The following is an 18,723-nucleotide window of genomic DNA, read 5'->3' on the forward strand; positions in this document are numbered from 1 at the left end:
CTTCCTTTAACCCTCTCTCTTTAACCTCAACTGGTCAAGGCAGATGACCATCCTCCAGGAGTCAGGGTCTGCTCCAGGTCTCTGCCTGTTAAAAGGATGTTTTTCCTCTACACTAACACCAACTGTTTGCTCCTGGAGGATTCTGTTAGTGTCTGTGAATTGGCTTAAGAGTCTGGTTTCAACTAGTTCTAAAAGGAAAGTGTCATCAGACAACTTTTGTTATGATTTAGCGCTATATAAATAAAAATTTGATTGAACATTGAAATTCAAACATTTTCAAGGATTTCAAGAACCCATACCATCCATGCATTTTGTGCAAAATATTAAATGTGTTAAAATTAAAAAGGTGAGTAGAATGTCATGAATATGATAAAAATTAATAATTCCAAATAAAAAGAAGCTAAAATTAAATGTTTGAAAACCAGAAAGTATTTCAAGTAAAAGTAGTTCATAGTTTTTGTGCTAATAGTATATGAAGTACTAATACCAAATATACTAGATTCATGAGGTGCTTATTGGAAAAACTTATTTTATTCAGCATTGAATTTAGTCTTTTATACTATTTCAGATGAGAATACTTTGGTAGCCTGGAGGGGATTTAGGAGTATGATTACTCCAAAAGTACACAGTAAAAGTAGTTCATAGTGTTTGTTGTGCTGATAGTAAATGAAGTAATAATACCAAAAATACCAGATTGGAGGAAAACGATTTCATTTCATGATAAAAAAACACCTTAAAACCATTTTATCCAACTTACTTTAATGTAATTATCAGATAAATAGTGCACATGAAAAACACTAGGGCAGGGGTATTCGATTAAAAATCACTGAGGTCCAGTTATTAAAATTCCCTGCAAGTAAAATGTCCGAACCGAAGTCCAACTTGTGTCTTTGTGCCTTCCCCTATGTCCATATTTTCATAGGGTTTCAACAATATTTATTGTCAATTTTCAATGCAGGGAATGTTTAACAGAGTGCACAGCTAGATCTTTTACCACAAGTAAAAGTAGTCCCAGGCAAATACACTGAAGGATTAAAGATTAAAGAAAACAGAAACCTCAGAATAAAATAAATAAAAAAGTGTAAACAGAGGTGAATAAGCTCTTTGCCTCAAAACAGGCTAATAACAGATAGGTAAGGTCTTCTACTGACTTCCACGTTTGTTGAATAGTGACAGAATTCCTTCCACACCTCCACCTGTTGTTTCGGCCCTGTAACACCCACTCATACTTGGGCACGGGCCGTGGTACATGCTTGTGAATGTAACATCTGCAGGAAAGGTGTGAATGTATTCAAATACTGTACAGACTTGGGTACACAGTGTGAAATCGCCCTAAAAACAACAGTTTCCCGCATCAACTTTCCTTGTTTTGGAGTGAGACATGCTGTCATCACTGTCTCTTCCTCTCTGTTCTGGTGTGTGTGCCACGCAGAGTAAACAAACGATTTGATTGGCTCATCTGAGTGAAGCTGTTGTCGTATTAACTGAAGTAGCAGCACCTGCTGTCTATAGTCGCCACTGTCGGAAAAAATACTAAATGAAAAATGATCTATTCTCATGAATTTATCAGATTGGTCAAAGGTTCGGCCCGAGGTCTTCCATTTGGTGATGCCTGCACTAGGGGCTGGCTGGACCATGCAGAGGAGAATCAGGGCTGGCTTGACCACAGCCTTAGTTTGTGACTGAAACAATGTTCCAAATAAAACATATTATCGACGTCACAGAGCTTAGCCCTGTGGCTAATGCAGAAGTGTTTACTAAGTGTTTGACTGAGCTACCAACAGCCACTGTAGTAAAATACAATGTTCAATGCAAATGTTTGAACAAAATGAGCATTCTACACCTGTCTAGAAGGAAGACGGCCAACTCCAGATTTGTTTTCTTTCCTTTTAACTCCCTTAGTTCTCTCCATCGGTTCAAAGCAATGCAGAGGTTTACTGGTGTTTTAGCCAGCTTTCTGCCAGTCCAGCTCCAGTTCCAGTGTCCACCATTACAACAAAATAAATCCAAGAAATTCCTTTCTTTAGGAAAAAGGACAGATCTTACTCCTCACTCGTTCAGCTTACTTCTCACTGCTAAACTCTGCCGGTGGGTGTGGTGTTGTCATAGTGATGTAAGTCTGCCGTAAATCAGTCCAGTCTTTTCCGACCCAACCAGGGAAGCTGGAAATAGCATTTGGATAAAACCTGTTTTGGTGCTGATAATCTCATTTTAAATTGCGGACTACGGTCAGGCAAATATATAAAAATGAGACTTTCTCAAGATCACATAGAACATCTGCAGAGGACCTTTAAAGATGTTCAACCAAGTCTTCTTACTTCTGACACTACAGATTCAGTCTTTTACTGTTGAAGTTTTCTGCTCTGGGTTGGCCCTTGGTTGATTCTTCTCAGCAGATCCCCTCTGCCTCAAAGAAACAGTTGAAGTTCCTTCACACTCCTCCTTGAGCGGTGTTCTGGTCGATGGTGTAGTAGTCAATGGTGCTCTGCTCAGTGGCATTCTGGTTGATGGCGTTCTGCTCCGGCAAAAACACAGTAGAATTAAACACACTTTACTGTAATGTTATTTGTACAGTATTTCTGTTGCGAAATAAAACGGAGCAGCCCTTACTATGGAAACAACAGCTGAATATTCAGTATAAAATCATGAAATGTGGACTGCACCAGAATTTGATTTTGTAAAGTTTCACAACTGAAATAGTAAACCATAAATCCTGTACATTTCTGTTATAAATATATTATAAAGACTTACTCGTGAGTGTCTTTGAGTTCCATTCCCACTTCCTCATCTTCATTCTCCTCATGGTCACTGTGAGAAAGACTGAAAGATGAAGAAAGGTCCAAGTTCAACATTTGTCAGTGATGTATCTGTGTGTGGTGTAAAACATCTGTCTCAGTAAATCATCCAAGTCAACAATAATAAAAAGTCGACACTGAGTTCAAACATGAAAAGTACCATTTCATGTGTTTTTTGAACAAAGATGTGATAACAGCAACAGCAACAGCACAGACCAGAACCACAGGCACACTGATCCAGCTCAAACCTGTGGAAAAAAAGGAAAAAAAAAAAACCTTTAACATTTATAAAGTAACAACATAACAGAAGAGTTAGTGGTCTGAGTCCATGTGGACTGAACTTACTGTCATCACTGTCACTGGGTGAACGTTCTTCATCAAAACCTGTGGAAAAAAAGCAAATCATGAAAAGAAACTAATCACCAGACTATAAGTGTGTGTCTTTGAAAACATTTCTTACCAGGAATGGTTGTAAACACCTCTGTCTCAGAACCAAAGGCCAGTCGGACTGAACATCTAACTCTAGTACTGGTTCTGTGCAGACCTGACAGTACAGCTGTAGTGTTGACCGTCACTGTACCGTTAGTGTTGGGGACTCTGACGGTACTGGTGTGAGAAAAGTTTTGTCCCTGGACACTCAGAGTGACAGTGGGAGCAGGTCGACCAGTGGCTGAACAGGACACAATGAACTCTGCAGTAGAGGACGATTTACTGACATGTAGAACAGGTTCATTCAGCTCTGCAAGGAAAACACATGAACATACATGAGTGGGTTCAAGAGCAGGAATTTCCACTGGTATCGAAGAAAAGAAACACACATTCAATGATGCAAGAAGGTTTTTACCATAGATCTGGAGGCAGGTTTTGCAGGTGATAGCCCCCTGGTGTTGGATGTTAAACAGACAGTTATAACATCCTTCATCCTGCTGCTTCACATTCTTGATAATTATGGTGCTGTTCTGCAGTCCAGCATCTTTAAACTCCACCTTGTGTCTGAACTCTGGATTCACTCTTGGACTAAAATACTTGCTATTGGTGGCCAGATTCATCTCAGGTGAAATCTTCTGCCATGTGACTTGTACAACATCTTCAGATTTCATGAGGTAACAGTTGAGGAAGGCTTCACCTCCTACCTTCACTGCAATAGTCTGAACCTCAGCATTTACACCTGAATGAAGGAAAACACAAATAAATATGTAATATTTTGAGCAAATACAGTTTGATAATAAATTAGACCACTCTAACAAGGTAGTGATAAGTAAAGACTTGTCATAAATGAGTCTCTCAGAGCCAAAAGTGTTTACTTATGTGGAAATATGATGTATTAAAAAAAAAAATCAATGAAAAGACATATGAGGTGTTTGCTTTTAAAAGTTTAACCCATAAAGACCCAAACATCCACCAGTGACCAAAACCATCTACTGATCTGTTTAATACCTGTTGATCCACTAATCCTATCAATACATGCAAATAACTGGTGTAAAATGCAGTTTGTCATCTTTTCATGGTCAATGGATTGTACTTATATAGCGCATTTTCTACACCAAGGCGCTACCAGAGCCTTGGGGGAGCAATTTAGGGTTCAGTGTCTTGCTAAAGGACACTTCGACATGTAGGCAGTCGGAGCCAGTATTCCAACCACCGACCCTTTGGTCATTCAATGACCCGCTCTACCAATTGAGCCATAGCTGCCCCACCGACATTTATTTTAAGGGTGCACCCAAATTTTCCAATAAGGAACAGTTTATTTGCTGGCTTAGAGTGTCGTTTTATATGTTCATGTGTTTTATTAATACAATTCAACGTTTACCATTCCATCGTCGCATCCTTTTTACTCACTGGTGTCTCTGTCTTAATCATCACCCCTTTTCATGAACCTACAGCAGTGGTCTCCAAACTACGGCCTGCCTCCACATCTGGCCCGGCCCCCTGAACAATACCAGAGACGCATTACGATTTTTTTTTTCAGTCTGGCCACGTGATCGAGACTTATACACACACAGAATGTGACATTCTATTCCACCCTTCTGCAGTCTGTGCCCCTATCTGAACCCTCCCAGAAAAAAAAACCTAGACTCACCCCTTTCAAATAGAGCGGAATAATGGTGAAAAGGTTAGGTAAGAGAAAAACTGATTCAGAATGCAGGGTATTTAACCTGCAGTGGACAAATGATTATTTTTTTGTTCAATGCAAAGAAAAGGCTGTTTGTCTCATCTGTCAAGAGGCGGTGGCGGTATTCAAAGAATACAATCTGCGCCGACGCTATGAATCCCATCACAAAGACAAGTATGATAGCTTACAAGGCCAAATGCGAGCAGACAAACTCTCAAAGCTAAAAAGTGGACTGTTAGCTCAGCAGAATACATTTGTACACCAAGCTCAGCTGAACCAGTCATCCGTTCAGGCCAGCTTTCAGGTTGCTCAACTGATAGCAAGCAGTGGTAAACCTTTCACTGATGGAGAGTTTGTCAAGAAATGTTTGAATGCTGTCGCGGAGGAGGTGTGTCCCAAGAAGAAAGATGTCTTTAATGCCGTGAGTCTGTCAGCGAGTACAATAACCAGACACATTGAAGAAATCCGGGGTAATGAATATGCCCAGCTGCAGCAGAAGACGAAAGAATTTGACTTTTTTTCATTAGCACTGGATGAGAGCACAGACGTGCAGGACACAGCGCAGCTGCTCATTTTTATTCGTGGAGTTAGCACAAACTTTGAGATGTGCGAGGAGCTGGCAGCCCTCCAAAGTCTCAAAGGGACTACGACAGGGGAGGATATTTTCAGCAAAGTATGCCAAACCATGGAAGAGTTGGACCTGGACTGGTCAAAGCTTGCCAGCATCACGACTGACGGGGCTCCTAGTATGGTGGGCGCGTCTCGGGGTCTAATAGGACGCATGAGATGGAAGAACGGGGTCTCACCGCCCCGCTACAAGTCCACTGCCTAATTCACCAGCAAGCACTGTGCTGCGAAGTGTTGAAGTGGGATTCTGTCATGAAGGTTGTGGTGTCATGCATAAACTTCATCAGAGCAAAGGGACTTAAACACAGGGAGTTCCAGCAATTCCTGTCTGAACTGGAGTCTGCGCACGGCGATGTGTTGTACTACACAGAGGTCCGATGGTTGAGTCGGGGCAGAGTTTTGAGGCATTTTTACGAGCTGCTACCCGAAATTAACATATTTCTTCATTCAAAAGACGAAATGGTCCCAGAGCTGATCGACCCATAATGGAATGGCACCTCGCATTTTTAACAGATGTGACAGAAATGCTGAACAGCCTTAACTTGCAGCTACAAGGCCAGGGGAAACTCATTTGCGACATGTATTCCCACATAAAAACATTTGAGGTCAAACTAGCGCTGCTTTTGGAACAAGTGAAAAGCACACCTTCATCCATCTCCCTGCTACCCAAAACCTCTCTGCAGAAAACCCAGCGGTCCCGTTCCCAGCTGAAAAGTGTGTGGAGCACTGGAAATGCTGAAGGCGGACTTCAGTGTGCGATTCCGTGAACTACATGTTAATGCAAAAGAAATCCGTCTTTTCCAGAACCCCTTTGCTGCCGACACTGATGAAGCCCAGCCTTCTTATCAGTTTGAGTTGGCCGAGTTACAGAACTGTGATGTTCTGAAAGACGCATTCAAGCCCAACAGTCTCATTGACTTCTATGCCGCCCTCCCAAACAACATGTACCCTAACATATAAAACCATGCAATGAAGATGTCCAGACTTTTTGGCAGCACGTATATCTGCGAGCAAACTTTTTCACACATGAAACTCCTGAAAACTCCGATGAGATCAAGATTGACAGATGAACATCTGCATCAGTGTTTGAGACTGGCTGTGACTAGAATGGAACCTGATATTCAACTTCTCACCAGCCAGATGCAGGCCCACAGTTCACACTGATGAACATACATAGGTAAGCTCACTTTTCTGACTTGAATGAGTCATTCTGAGTATAAACAAATATAATCAGAATAAAATCTACTGGGATAAAATCCATCTCCACATACTGATAGTGAAATGTATTGTGCTGTGTAGGTGCTGTATCATTTAGTTTGGTTTCTCAGCCTGCTTGCTTTGTGGTTTTCACAGGGAAGTTGATGAGAGAGAGAGCTGCAAACAGCGGTGTCTACAAGCCTACTGGAACCTACAAAAGGATTATAAGGAAGGAACACAAGAACTTTGAGAGACTGCTCATATGAGTCATTTAAGTAAGAGATTCTGCTCTGACAATTAAGCTGAACTTTTACTTGTTAAGATTGTGCATGGCATAACAGAAAGTTAATGTTCCATGGACTTTTTTTTTCTGTGAAGAACCCAGAGAGGGTTATTTGGTTATTATTTATTTCATAAATAGTATTATTATATATTTCCTGACTTTATTTTTTCTGTGAAGAACCCAGAGAGGGTTATTTGATTTTTATTGATTTCATAAATAGTGTAATTTTATTTCAGAAATAGTGTTATGTATTTCCTGACTTTTTTCTGTGAAGATCCCAGAGAGGGTTATTTGGTTATTTATTTCATAAATAGTGTTATTTATTTCATGAATAGTGTTATTATTTATTTCCTGACTTTTTTTCTGTGAAGATCCCAGAAAGGGTTGTTAATATTTGGTTATGTGTGGCTTTCTGGAAAACAATAAATGTTTATGTTTAGGCACCCCTGCGATCGTCACACCTTTTCTGTTACAAACTGACCCCAGCTTCCCCATCAGAGAAGGGAAACGTTATGTGGCCCTCAAAGGAAAAAGCTTGGGGACCCTGACCTAGAGTATTCTGGCCCATCAGTGTCTCCCTCAGTGTACGGGTTACATAATATACAGAAAAATAAAGCAAGTTCAATAGAGACCAAATGTACATTCATAGTGAGGATAAAGCAGGTTCAGATAATCAAAGAATGAATGAATGAATGAATGAATGAACGAAAGTTACTTTTAAAAACATTAACACATTAGAGTTGCCCAGATTTAATCTCATCCTAACAACATCAAACACAGATTTCAAGACCATCCATTTACTATTAAAAAGAGTGAAATAATTTTGTTCCTTACCTTTAATGAAGGCTCCAAACCACAGAAGGAAACACACCACCATGTTCTGGGGCATGTTTTCAACGGTTTTAACCACATTTGAACCTGCCACTCAGATGCAGCCAGGTGGTCAGAACCAAATAGGGTTTAACTGTAGGTTATTCATGTGGAAATAATTATGTCAAAAGTTATGTTATGAATAAATATAAATATTCAGTATAATAATTGTATTTAAATGAAGAATGTTCCGTTAAGTATGATGTGTATATGTGTTATTTTGGTCTTAAAACCTTTATATTTACATCATGTCATGCGTCAGTTTCACCTGTTTCACCGTCTAATGGAACAGTCCAACTGAACAGGCTACGGTAGTACTTTCACTTCGGATCCACTGTTGTATGAGTCTTGTGATGTCATTGATAATTTTGCTGCTTTTTATTCTTCATTGCATGGCTCACTACCAGACCGTGGACCGGGTCCGGACCCAGAAGTTGTCCCATATAAAACCCGGACCTACAGCCGGTGGTGGGACACTTCTATTTGAACCGGTGGGACTGTGGTGGGTTTTTAAAAGAGGAAGTGGTTTAGTGGATGAGGAAACGTTCAGACCAATTAGACGTGCGGAAAGTCATCCCACGTGATATCTGTTAACCAATCACATCACATCTGTGAGTTCAAGTTCACCGCAGAAGCTGAGAAAAAAACAGTTGAAAAAGGGGGAGAAAAGTAAAGAGAAAATGACACTATGCAAAAAAGAGAAGTGGACAGTAGAAATAAACCCTTAAATCCTGAATGGACAGACTCGTTTGTGTCCATACTTCCACAGGGAACATTAAACAGTGTGTCTCATAAGTTCAGAAATCACAGCACTTATATTAATAGTGTCGATATGAAGCACTATTATGAAGCAAAATATAAAGGGTTTGTTTCATAATAGAATTAATAAAGTTAAGCACTTTATTTAAACATGCACAACTGTCACATGTATTATTTATTGGGGCTGGCTAAGTGGTAACAGGTGAACAGCCTTACTATATTTTTCTTTGCCCCTTCACAACTATTAGGTAGAAAATGAATGATACTGCATTTTGCAGGGAATAATGAGCACTTTTGGATGTGACTGAAAAAAATGTTTTAACCTAATTTTCTGTCTTAAAAAAAAGTAAAAACCCCTCGGTACACATGGACAGAAAATTCAAATCTGTTTTTGACCACTTTATAAAACCTGCCTTAAAGTGCAGCTCCAATTGTCATTAAACTATAAAAGCTTTACTGTTGGTCCTCTGGGTGTCTGTTTTGCCAAACAGTAAACAGTTTGGATTTATTCAGTATATAAGGTCATGAAATAGCAAGAGTTTTACTCAGTGTTTCAGTAAGGGATGGACACAGTCATCATGGTAACAGATGGACAAGGGAAAAGAATTACAAGTTTCAGTTATTTATTAAGCATATTTATTAGTATACACATTGCATATCTACAAAGTCAAACCTTAATAAACTAATTTAATACATTTTAACATTTATCTATCTCAGTTTATTAGATATTTGTCACCACTGTAAAAGTAGCAAAAGGTTTTTGAATTGACCCATAAGTATAATATAGGTCCAATAGAAGAGCATCAAAGTTATGCTTAGAATTGCACTGGCAGACAAAGAATGCACACATGAATTTATGGTGAATATAATGCCATCTAAGTATTTTTAAAATATTTTTCAAAAAAAAAAAAAAAAAGTCTTGTGCTGGGCACAAGAAGGAATGTACTTTCAAAATATACAAGTCTTCAAAAGGTGATTTTGAATGTATTTTTAGATCTAGATGTTAACCTTCCCTTGGCCAGCCCCATTCATTTATTTTGTCTTATTTTGAAATGCAGCTCTGCTTTTATTTAATTTATGAGGGAACATACCAGAGTGCTTGTGCAGGTCTTGAAAGTATTAAATAAGTATGAAATTTTGATATGCTGTTTTCCAGACCTTGAAAAGTCTGGAATTTTGTGTGAAAGTCTTAATAAAGTTTCTCTCATAGTTGAATTTCAGAGTATGATCAAAGGCGCATAATCTTGCAAGATAAGAAATACATGAGGGAAGCAAATAAAAACAATATGATTTCGCCAACCAGCTGGTACTGGAATGATTCTAGTGAAACGTATTTGTATGATATCTATGCACTTTTGTGATTTTCACGTTTTGAAAATGTTTCTGAATTATGCATTCATTCATATATTTATTGAAATGAACTTTTCTACTACACACAACAGGTACAATCTCAGCCAGAAAAGTAGGCACACAAGTAGAAAAAATACATAAAGAATGACAAAGGTCTGGGGAAAAAACTGGACTTTTCAAAAAGTTTGGAATTTTTATTTGGATAAAGAACAAGCACCCTGTGTACATATCTGCAGTTAAACATATATGTTCAGTTCTGTCTTATGCAACAATAAATATTGTCAAAAAGTGTTTGAATCATACTGAATTCATTTAATTTGCCAGTCAGGTACTACCAGGCTACTTAAAAATATATCCCACTTAAATAGTTAGACATTAGGATTTTCCTGGACCTTTGCTTTAAGAAATGTTCTCTAACTGGACCTCTTTAAATTTTAGTTGAATACGACCTGCTTTATTGGATAGAGATATTTAAAGTCAGGTCATGTAATGAATGGAAAAGTCAACAACATTTATTAAATATATGTACTATATATGACTTAATCAGAGACGCTCATATAAAACTAATGGTATTTATGGACTAAATCACTGAACGAGTAAAGAAATTGCCCTAATAATAATTCGTTAATATTTTCATCTTGTCGACCACAGAAAGAACAAAGAATCATTTGATGTTTAAGTAGATAGAGATGGTGGACATGAAACTTCACGTGTAGCTGCAAATCAAGCCATTTTCTGTAGATTAATGATGAGCAGAACTTCCATGTGTAGCTTCATATGCGTGAAAACAAGTGAGTGCACTAGTGTAAATACATTTAAATAGAAAACTGAAGGATCTAATTACAATGGTCTGAAAACACCTGAAATCAGAGGAATGCACCCATGCATTTTATTAGACCACTAGATTATCTGTCATTTAATTTTCACATTTATGTAATGATTCTGTTCGAACAAAATCAATAAAATGAGGATTTGACAGTTATTTCTCTACTTTGAAGAAACAGAGGATGTTCAGTCCACCTACTAAGATTTTTGAGTCATCAAAAATGTAGAAAACTAAAGAAGTCTCAAGATTATAAACATGTTTTGGTGTCATTGAGGTAATAAATATGATACTGACCCAAAGGGTTTAGAGAAAACGTGATAAGATCTACTGGTCAGCACCAATGTTTGAGTATAATAATCTTTTTTCTAATTTGGTTTGTTTCTTTCTTTATTATTATTATTATTATTATTATTATTATTATTATTATTATTATTATTATTATTATTATTATTATTATTTGGTTTGTTTCTATAGGGTCTCTAACTTGACAGGATAGTGGATTAGACAGAACCATAGAACTGTATTTTATACTGTTTTACATGCATCTTATTTGTTTGTTTGTTTGTTTGTTTGATTGTTTGTTTGATTGTTTGTGTGTTTGTATGTTTAGCACAACAACAAACCAAACATCAGGACAAGCAAAGAAACAAATTGTGCAGGTGAGCTCAGAAAACCCAGCGGGGCTTATAAAATGAATCTCACCTCATTACAGCATTAGCTTAAAGAAAGACAATAGGAATAAAACAATAATATACAATGTACAACAAAAATATAAACAAAGAATAAAAGCAAAAGAGTATAAGTGTGTGTAAGGGGTAGGTGAGTGTGTGTATGAGGAATATTTCAATGTGTTGAATCAGATCTAAGCCTATTCCTTATTCTGTAAAAACACAATGAAAAAACATTACACAGAAGTGATATAACACATTATGCAGGTTTTAATTTTTCATCAAATACAGATACATACATGTATTTAGGAAAATAAGTTAATAAATATCAATACAAGAATACAGGTTTTGATTGTGTCTACAAACACACAGATCATAAGTGGTAATATACCTAATTAGTCATGTTAAAGTATATGTTTCTCGTGTGTATTTGTGTCTGCAAGTCAACAACATACAGAAACATTAACCATGTGCAAGAATGCATGAAAGTGCGACTATTGTTAACACATTTACACAAAACAAAACATATTACGTGTGTTGGAGAAACTGTAAGTTAAAGCATAGTTTTATCCATCTCTGCGCACTTTGCCTTGAACTCCATTCTCCATCTGGATCAGCAGACATGACGACTACAATCCAAGGTTCACAGACATATTTGGCCTAAATGATGTGTGTCCTTTACGAGTGTGCATATGTGCTATGTTAAAGTTAGGCAGATACCTGAAAAAACATTTTACATCTTTTCCCATGAGTTGATTTTCATAAACCTTTTCCTATATAATACATTCAGAGAGTCTTATGAGGGTTTTCTACATCTGCTCATAGAAAAATCACTCCTTAATGTGCAATTTAAACTTATATACTGTTATGGAAATGTTCAACTGATAACCCACACACAAAGAGGAGGAGAGAAAGTTAGAGTTAAAATAAATAAATGCATTTATTGAGAAGTCAATCACAGAGAAACTATGTAAGTGAAGTCTCCTTAAACAAGAGAAAACTAAAGATTATATAGAACCAAATCCAACCCCCTCAAACTATGATGTCATTCCTTACGTACATCGTACCACCCCATACTACTCCTTCTCTGCTCCGTGAAGAGGTCATGATGACCTCTTCACTCTAACCTTGCTTGGATCCAATCTGGAGTGCAGGCGCCATCCTCTATCTACACATTCAGACATTTAGGTGTTTGGGTTTTAACTCAAGGCAAGAACTCCGTTCCTGGGTTGGGGGTGTTACAGAGTGGTAAACATCACACATAATGAATCATGACTCAGCATTAAAAGAAGATGTACTAACAGTATAAAATATAAAGAGTATAAAATATAAAAAGTAAATTTTTCCACCACATTTCCTCCCTTTTGATTATTCAACCGAATCAATCATGCAAAAACATAAAATTTACGTACAAGTATCAATAAATGATTATAAATTATTATCAACCCAAAGACAATGTAGCCAAATTTCCAGACTTTGTGTCTTTTTTCTTTTTAGATCAGGTTTGACATTGGAGGACAAATAGCAAAATACTATGAAAAAAATACTATAAACATCCACCCATGATCTATCTGCTTTTGGACATCAGTCAGAACAGTAATTTCCAGTTTCACAATTTTTGTTAATTTGACAGGATTACACGTTGCTTTCTTCATACACCATCAAATCATCATCAAGATCATCTAAGTCATCAAAATCATAATTATCATCATCATCATCATCAATCACTTCATGCTATACCATACTAAAAGTACCAATCACACTGCTAATCATTGAACGTATTATTGGAATGATGCAACAGGATAATCCGAGGAGTAATACAAACACACCAAAAATCACAGCAATAATTTTCATCAACATTGCCTTCCATCCCCCAGACAGCAGCCAGCCCCAAAAATCCCAGCCTGTTGTAGTGTATGCAGTGTTTTCCTCATGTAGGACTCGTCTAGGGTGATCAAACTGATTGTGGAAACATCAGGTACATAGGTACAACACTGGTCGCCAATAAGATGACAGACACCTCCCTTTTCAGCCAATAGGAGATCTAAAGCTGCCCTATTCTGTAATGCGACAGTGCGGAGAGCTTTCATCTCACTGGTCATTAAACCCCTGTTCAACAGACGCAGTGAGATTCTCTAGCTCCACAGAAAGTTCTTCTATGTACCAGGCTAAACGAGCAGGGCCGTACATGGGAATAATACTGATTACAAACTTTTGGCCACCTGAAATCTGATCCCGTTTTACACGGGTGTGAGGCGGTGACATAACTGGGCTGATGGTCAATTTGGAGATAGCTGGAACCAAATAAGAGAGGTGACATGTACCTGCCCATCATGCTGGGAGATACAGATAAGAGTGTTGACCACACGTCCACACCATATCTGTAGGACAGCCACACCCATAATCAGAAGGAGTTAGAGCTACAGTGGCATTATATGTGGTAGTAACATTAAAAATAAAATAAAATAAAATAAAAATATGAGATCTTAGCATCATAATGTGTCAGTGGGGATGGTGTACCTAGTAATGCCGTGAGATTGTAAAGGACTATAACTGGAGAAAAGTAAATTTATCAGCCCTGTTTTCACAATTTGCTAACCCGCAGGCTACCTTGAGAGTAATGTTACACCCAGATGTGTGTCCCAAATTATACCGTGTGTGTTCTGTGACTGGGGAATGGAAGCAAAACTGTGGAATGAAAAAAAGATTAGACAGATCTCTGAGCCGAAAAAACAACATTTTTCTGTATCATAGTAATATTAGTGTCTCTAGAGAAATTTCTTGGATTTCTGAAGGAAGGTCATGTTGGGTCTCAGCCCCAGCCAGGGGTACGCCGTGACAGACGGCCACTGTCCATTTTATCATTGTCAATAGTGTGTGATTGATCGAGAGAGGATAAGGAGCGAACAGAGTATCTTCATGTGAGCTGTGTGGCATCAAACTACACACATAGCATGATTGATTAGTGACACGTCGTGTCAGATCACGTGTCACTCGCCACCATGTGTTATTGCTATAGTCATGGTGATCAATGAGGTGGAGGTCACGTCTGTGACGTCCCCGAAGCTCTTCTGACCCTAGCTGTCCTCCGACAGACCAGGGCGCAAACAGGAATGTGATGCGGTGGTGAAGGATCAGATACCTGATAGAATGTGTCCATGTACCACATGTACAGGCACAGGAGGGTGATGCAGATGACAGCTGACCCTTTGATCACCTCCATCGTCGTCGAATCAGTGTATGTGTGGGGCAGGGGGTCTTCAGTCACTCGCCAGTGACCAGGCAAAGGATAAGTGTATATGAGACGTCACTGGGGTCGTTACCACCGCTAGGTTTCAACCAGTGAGTCTTGTGAGTGTGGGTGCGTGATACAGCTGTGTCCAGCTAGGGTGTCCAGTCGTCCAGTCTACGCTGTCGATCGATGCTCTGGCCCGTCCTCGGCTGCAGCAGTCGGCGGTTCTCCCAGAAACCGCTTACAGTGGATCGCGTGGATCCACATGGCACGTTCAGCAACCTTGACCACTGTGTGCGTCATCAGGAGCACCTGGAAAGGTCCTCGCCACCTGCGCTGTTTCCAGTGCTTTCGTCTGAAGTCCCGGACCAGGATCCAATCCCCAGGCTGCAGCGGATGAAGCAGCCCCTCTGCAGGAACCGGTAATGCTGATTTCACCAGTACCTGTACTTGAGATAGTTCAGAGGAGAGTTTCCTACACTAAGACAACATGTCATGCTCCAACAATGATGTCAACCCGGTGCTTGGTTGGGGGGCCTGGAGACCTGTATATGGGGTCTCCCAAACATAGTCTCAAAAGGACTCAGCCCACTTCGACTCCTACGTCTCATTCTCATTTGCATGAGGACCAGAGGTAGGGCTTTGACCCAGTTAAGGCCTGTTTCCTCACAACATTTAGCCAGTTTTGATTTTAGGGTGCTATTTTCCCTTTCAACAGCGCCCCCTGATTGTGGATGGTATGCACAGTGTGTTTTGAGGTCAAAACCTAGTATTTCCCCTAACTCAGTTAGTGCTGTGTTCACAAAGTGGGACCCATCGTCTGATGAGATCGTCTTTGGGATCCCCCAACAAAACAAAACAAAATGTCAGTTACCAAAGCCTTAGCCACTGCAGAGCTGTCTGCATGTTTTGCAGGAAAACATTTATCCAACATTCCTCCCTTAGACACATGATCTACGCCACGTGTCAGCTTAGCAAACCAGGGGAAGAAATGTTTGGGCAGACAAGGTCGTCCATCAGCTGCCCCAGGTGAAACAAAAGACACAAGCCTGTGAAGAAGGACAACAAAGGAGAAGGTCATCAACATACTGTAAAGGAGCAACACCTGGTGGGAGGTCAAGGTGGGACAGCGAGTCAGCCAAAATCGAATTGTAAATGGTTGGGGCCTCACAATACCCCTGAGGCATGCGTGTCCATGTGTACATTTTGTTTCTGAACTGAAACGCGAACCAATATTGGCTCTCTGCATGCACGGGAACAGGTGTGAACGCGTTCGAAAGGTCAATGACAGAAAAGTGAGATGCAGACGGCGGAATTTGTGATAAAATCGTGTGTGGATTTGGGACCGTGGGCACACGTGGCACCACGGCTTTGTTTACAGCCTGTAGGTCTTGAATAAACCTCCATGTGTCTGGGTCAGGAGGGGTTCGCCCTTTTTTCCACAGGAAAAATTGGGGTCCTGACCGGTGAATCAGGACATGGGACTATAATTCCCACATTCAAATAAGCTTCGAACTCGGACTGTTTTTGACATGGCCTATAATCAGATCGCGGGGTAATGATGACCGGTGGGCAGTTTCGGACGAGACCCACATCATGTGGACCAGTAGCCCAGACACCAGGTGGGATATCAGCCAGTTTGGGTGGCACGGAGACGGGTGTGAGGCCTGTGGGAGATGTAGACATACAGGTGAGCTGAGCGCTTCATCATTTAACAACTGTACAGTTTTCTGACAGTGAAACACTGATATCATGCTCTGTCTGTATACCCCCAGTCGGGGAGCGAACATGATGGCCGGGTCAGAGGTGGGACACAAATCTGACACCTGCAAGGCCTTTTCCACAAACGGGCCCACGTCTTTCCAATCTGCATGGCATGGTTTGGAAAGAGCAACATGCGTGGTGCAGCACCAAGCCTGTAAAAAGAACGTTGGTTATCAGTCAGTGACACAGACAATGCACAAAAAATATGAATCCCAAAACATGTAACCAGTTGTGAGCTTATCAGACGTTGTGTGAAAAAACTCTTCCTCATATGTGGGGTCAAGGCCTCCAGGACTGAAATGAGAAGCACAATATAAATCATTTGGGGGTGAGACATAAGCGCCAGGCTGAAGTCTGCTGTCACTCAGCTCGACCCATTTTTCTGTAATTTGGGGGGAACAGATTTTCCAGTGGTATACAGAATCTGGTAACCCAGCAGCATACCTAACCATTGTGTGTGCGTACACACAATGTGAGTGGAGATCTGTGCCTGCGACTGTGTTTTGTTGAGTTATCGTTAACCCCTCTGGACCCGATTCAAGTTTTACCCCCAATTTGCACATCAAATCCCGCCCACACAAATTAATGGGACAGACGGGTGCGAGTAAAAAAAGAATGTTAGAAAGTACATTCTTGTGAAACACATGTCAACGGAACAGTAAAGCTCTCTCTGTCCTGTTTACCACCAGCCGACACAGAAATAATAGTTTTTCCACTCAACTTTAGTGTAGGTGTTAAGTCTACATGTCTGATCACAGAGTATGTAGCTCCACTATCTACTAAAAACAATAACTTAAACCTGCTTATAGTAAGATCAACCACAGGAAGCTTCTGATAGGAGTCAGTACACAGCTGAGCGTGTGTGTGTGTGTGTGTGTGTGTGTGTGTCACCTCCTCCTCCCTTGGGCAGTGCAGCAGAGGCTGTAGTGGGTGTGGAATCCGTGTCTGGAGACCCGCCCTCCAGGGCCGCGAGCCAATCCCCTGCCCCGTTCCCTCCACGTGGCTGTCTCCGCCCCGCCTTCTCTGTGGGCAGTCCCTTTTCCCATGTCCTGGTTGGCCACAGAGGTGGCCCACCCCTCCACATGTCGGACCACCCCTTTCCAGGTGTAGGTGGGCCTCGAGTGTTCTCCGGTCCCCGCCCCCGCCCACGCTGTTCCCCGGGGGGGGGTCAGGCGGACCAGTCCGGAGTGTCTGATGAAAGTGACCCCTGCCCTGCGTCTGGAATCTTCCACTGTCTCATCAGGCCTGTTTCAGGTTTGTCCATGCAGACAGAAAGCCTCAGGTGGGAAAAACGTCCGGCAGAGGCTAGGGGTCATCTGTGCAGCCAGAAGCCGCCTGAGTTCGGACCCGGTGGGTCTGTGTTCATTGCAGAAAGTCCCTCGGATGGATCAGGTAGATGTTTCAGTGAATGTCCATGCCCTGAACACCACAGCAGGACCGTCTGGTCCGCTGACTTCCACCATGGGCATTTGTGCAGCTGTGCCAGAAGTCAGTCCTCCCCCCTGCCTGCAGCATCAGCAGCGGGGGTGGAGTCGGGTTGTGTGGAGTCCGGCTCTGGTGGTGGAGAAGGCCGGGGGTCAGCAGACCTGGGGGGCCTGCTGGGGCCCGTTGACGTTTGGCCAGTTCTGGAATTACGGCTGAGTGTTCCGGGAGGGGGGGCGGGTTCTCGCGGCGTCTTTGTGGGCAGGCGTCCAGACCCGGACACCAACTTCGCTGCCTGCACAGAAACACAAGGGGGGGGGGGGGGGCATATGGTATATGGTAAAGTGGCAGAGCTCAAGCTCCTTGACAATTGAAAATATAACTGTTTAATCTGTATAATCTGTTTTATATCTGTTTTTATAACCAGCAGCATAATTTACCAGATCTTACAGACGTAGCACAGACGTAGCACAAAAATACAAGGGAAGTATAAAGTTATGAATGAAAAGAAGTGGTTTAAATATTCTAACAAATTAGGCATAAAAGGGAAAAAAAACACAGCTAGATGGTGTTTACAGTGTCATCTACGGTTACAAATGCCTCAGTTTGTTTTTGCTTCATTCACCACATCTCAAAACATTTGTTACAAGTTTCCTATTGTTTAAATTCCCTGACCTTGTTTTTTCTCTCTCTTTGCCTCCCTTTAACTCATTCAGTTTTTGCACACCCAAAGTTGGCGTTTTAGAAAAAATACCCATGTTTACCCAATAATCAGCACATTCAAGCACAATTTCCCCATATTTTCTTTTTACCCATG

At 40.7% G+C, this 18,723-nt stretch overlaps 2 protein-coding genes across 2 annotated transcripts in view; both read right to left on the reverse strand.

Moving 5' to 3' along the window:
- Nucleotides 1-18,723, reverse strand: part of LOC115435139 (OX-2 membrane glycoprotein-like) — a 56,596-nt gene that overhangs the window by 25,667 nt on the left and 12,206 nt on the right. The gene's annotated exons all lie outside the window — the stretch shown is intronic.
- LOC115435129 (OX-2 membrane glycoprotein-like) lies at nucleotides 788-7,914 on the reverse strand. Its single transcript, XM_030157344.1, has 7 exons — nucleotides 7,850-7,914; nucleotides 3,640-3,963; nucleotides 3,256-3,534; nucleotides 3,141-3,179; nucleotides 2,956-3,043; nucleotides 2,752-2,820; nucleotides 788-2,515 (listed from the first exon to the last, which is right to left on the reverse strand). The coding sequence occupies exons 1-7, from the start codon at nucleotides 7,902-7,904 to the stop codon at nucleotides 2,335-2,337; spliced, it is 1,035 nt and encodes a 344-aa protein (XP_030013204.1). The 5' UTR covers nucleotides 7,905-7,914; the 3' UTR covers nucleotides 788-2,334.

Source organism: Sphaeramia orbicularis, chromosome 2 (genome assembly GCF_902148855.1).
Source record: "Sphaeramia orbicularis chromosome 2, fSphaOr1.1, whole genome shotgun sequence".
Lineage (NCBI taxonomy): Eukaryota > Metazoa > Chordata > Actinopteri > Kurtiformes > Apogonidae > Sphaeramia > Sphaeramia orbicularis.

Coding starts and splice junctions, on each gene's coding strand:
- LOC115435129 (XM_030157344.1), bottom strand. CDS start 7,904: ATGCCCCAGAACATGGTGGTGTGTTTCCTTCTGTGGTTTGGAGCCTTC. Junction 3,180..3,255: donor GGTGTTTACAACCATTCCTG/GTAAGAAATGTT, acceptor TTTTTTCCACAG/GTTTTGATGAAGAACGTTCA. Junction 3,044..3,140: donor ACCCAGTGACAGTGATGACA/GTAAGTTCAGTC, acceptor TTTTTTCCACAG/GTTTGAGCTGGATCAGTGTG.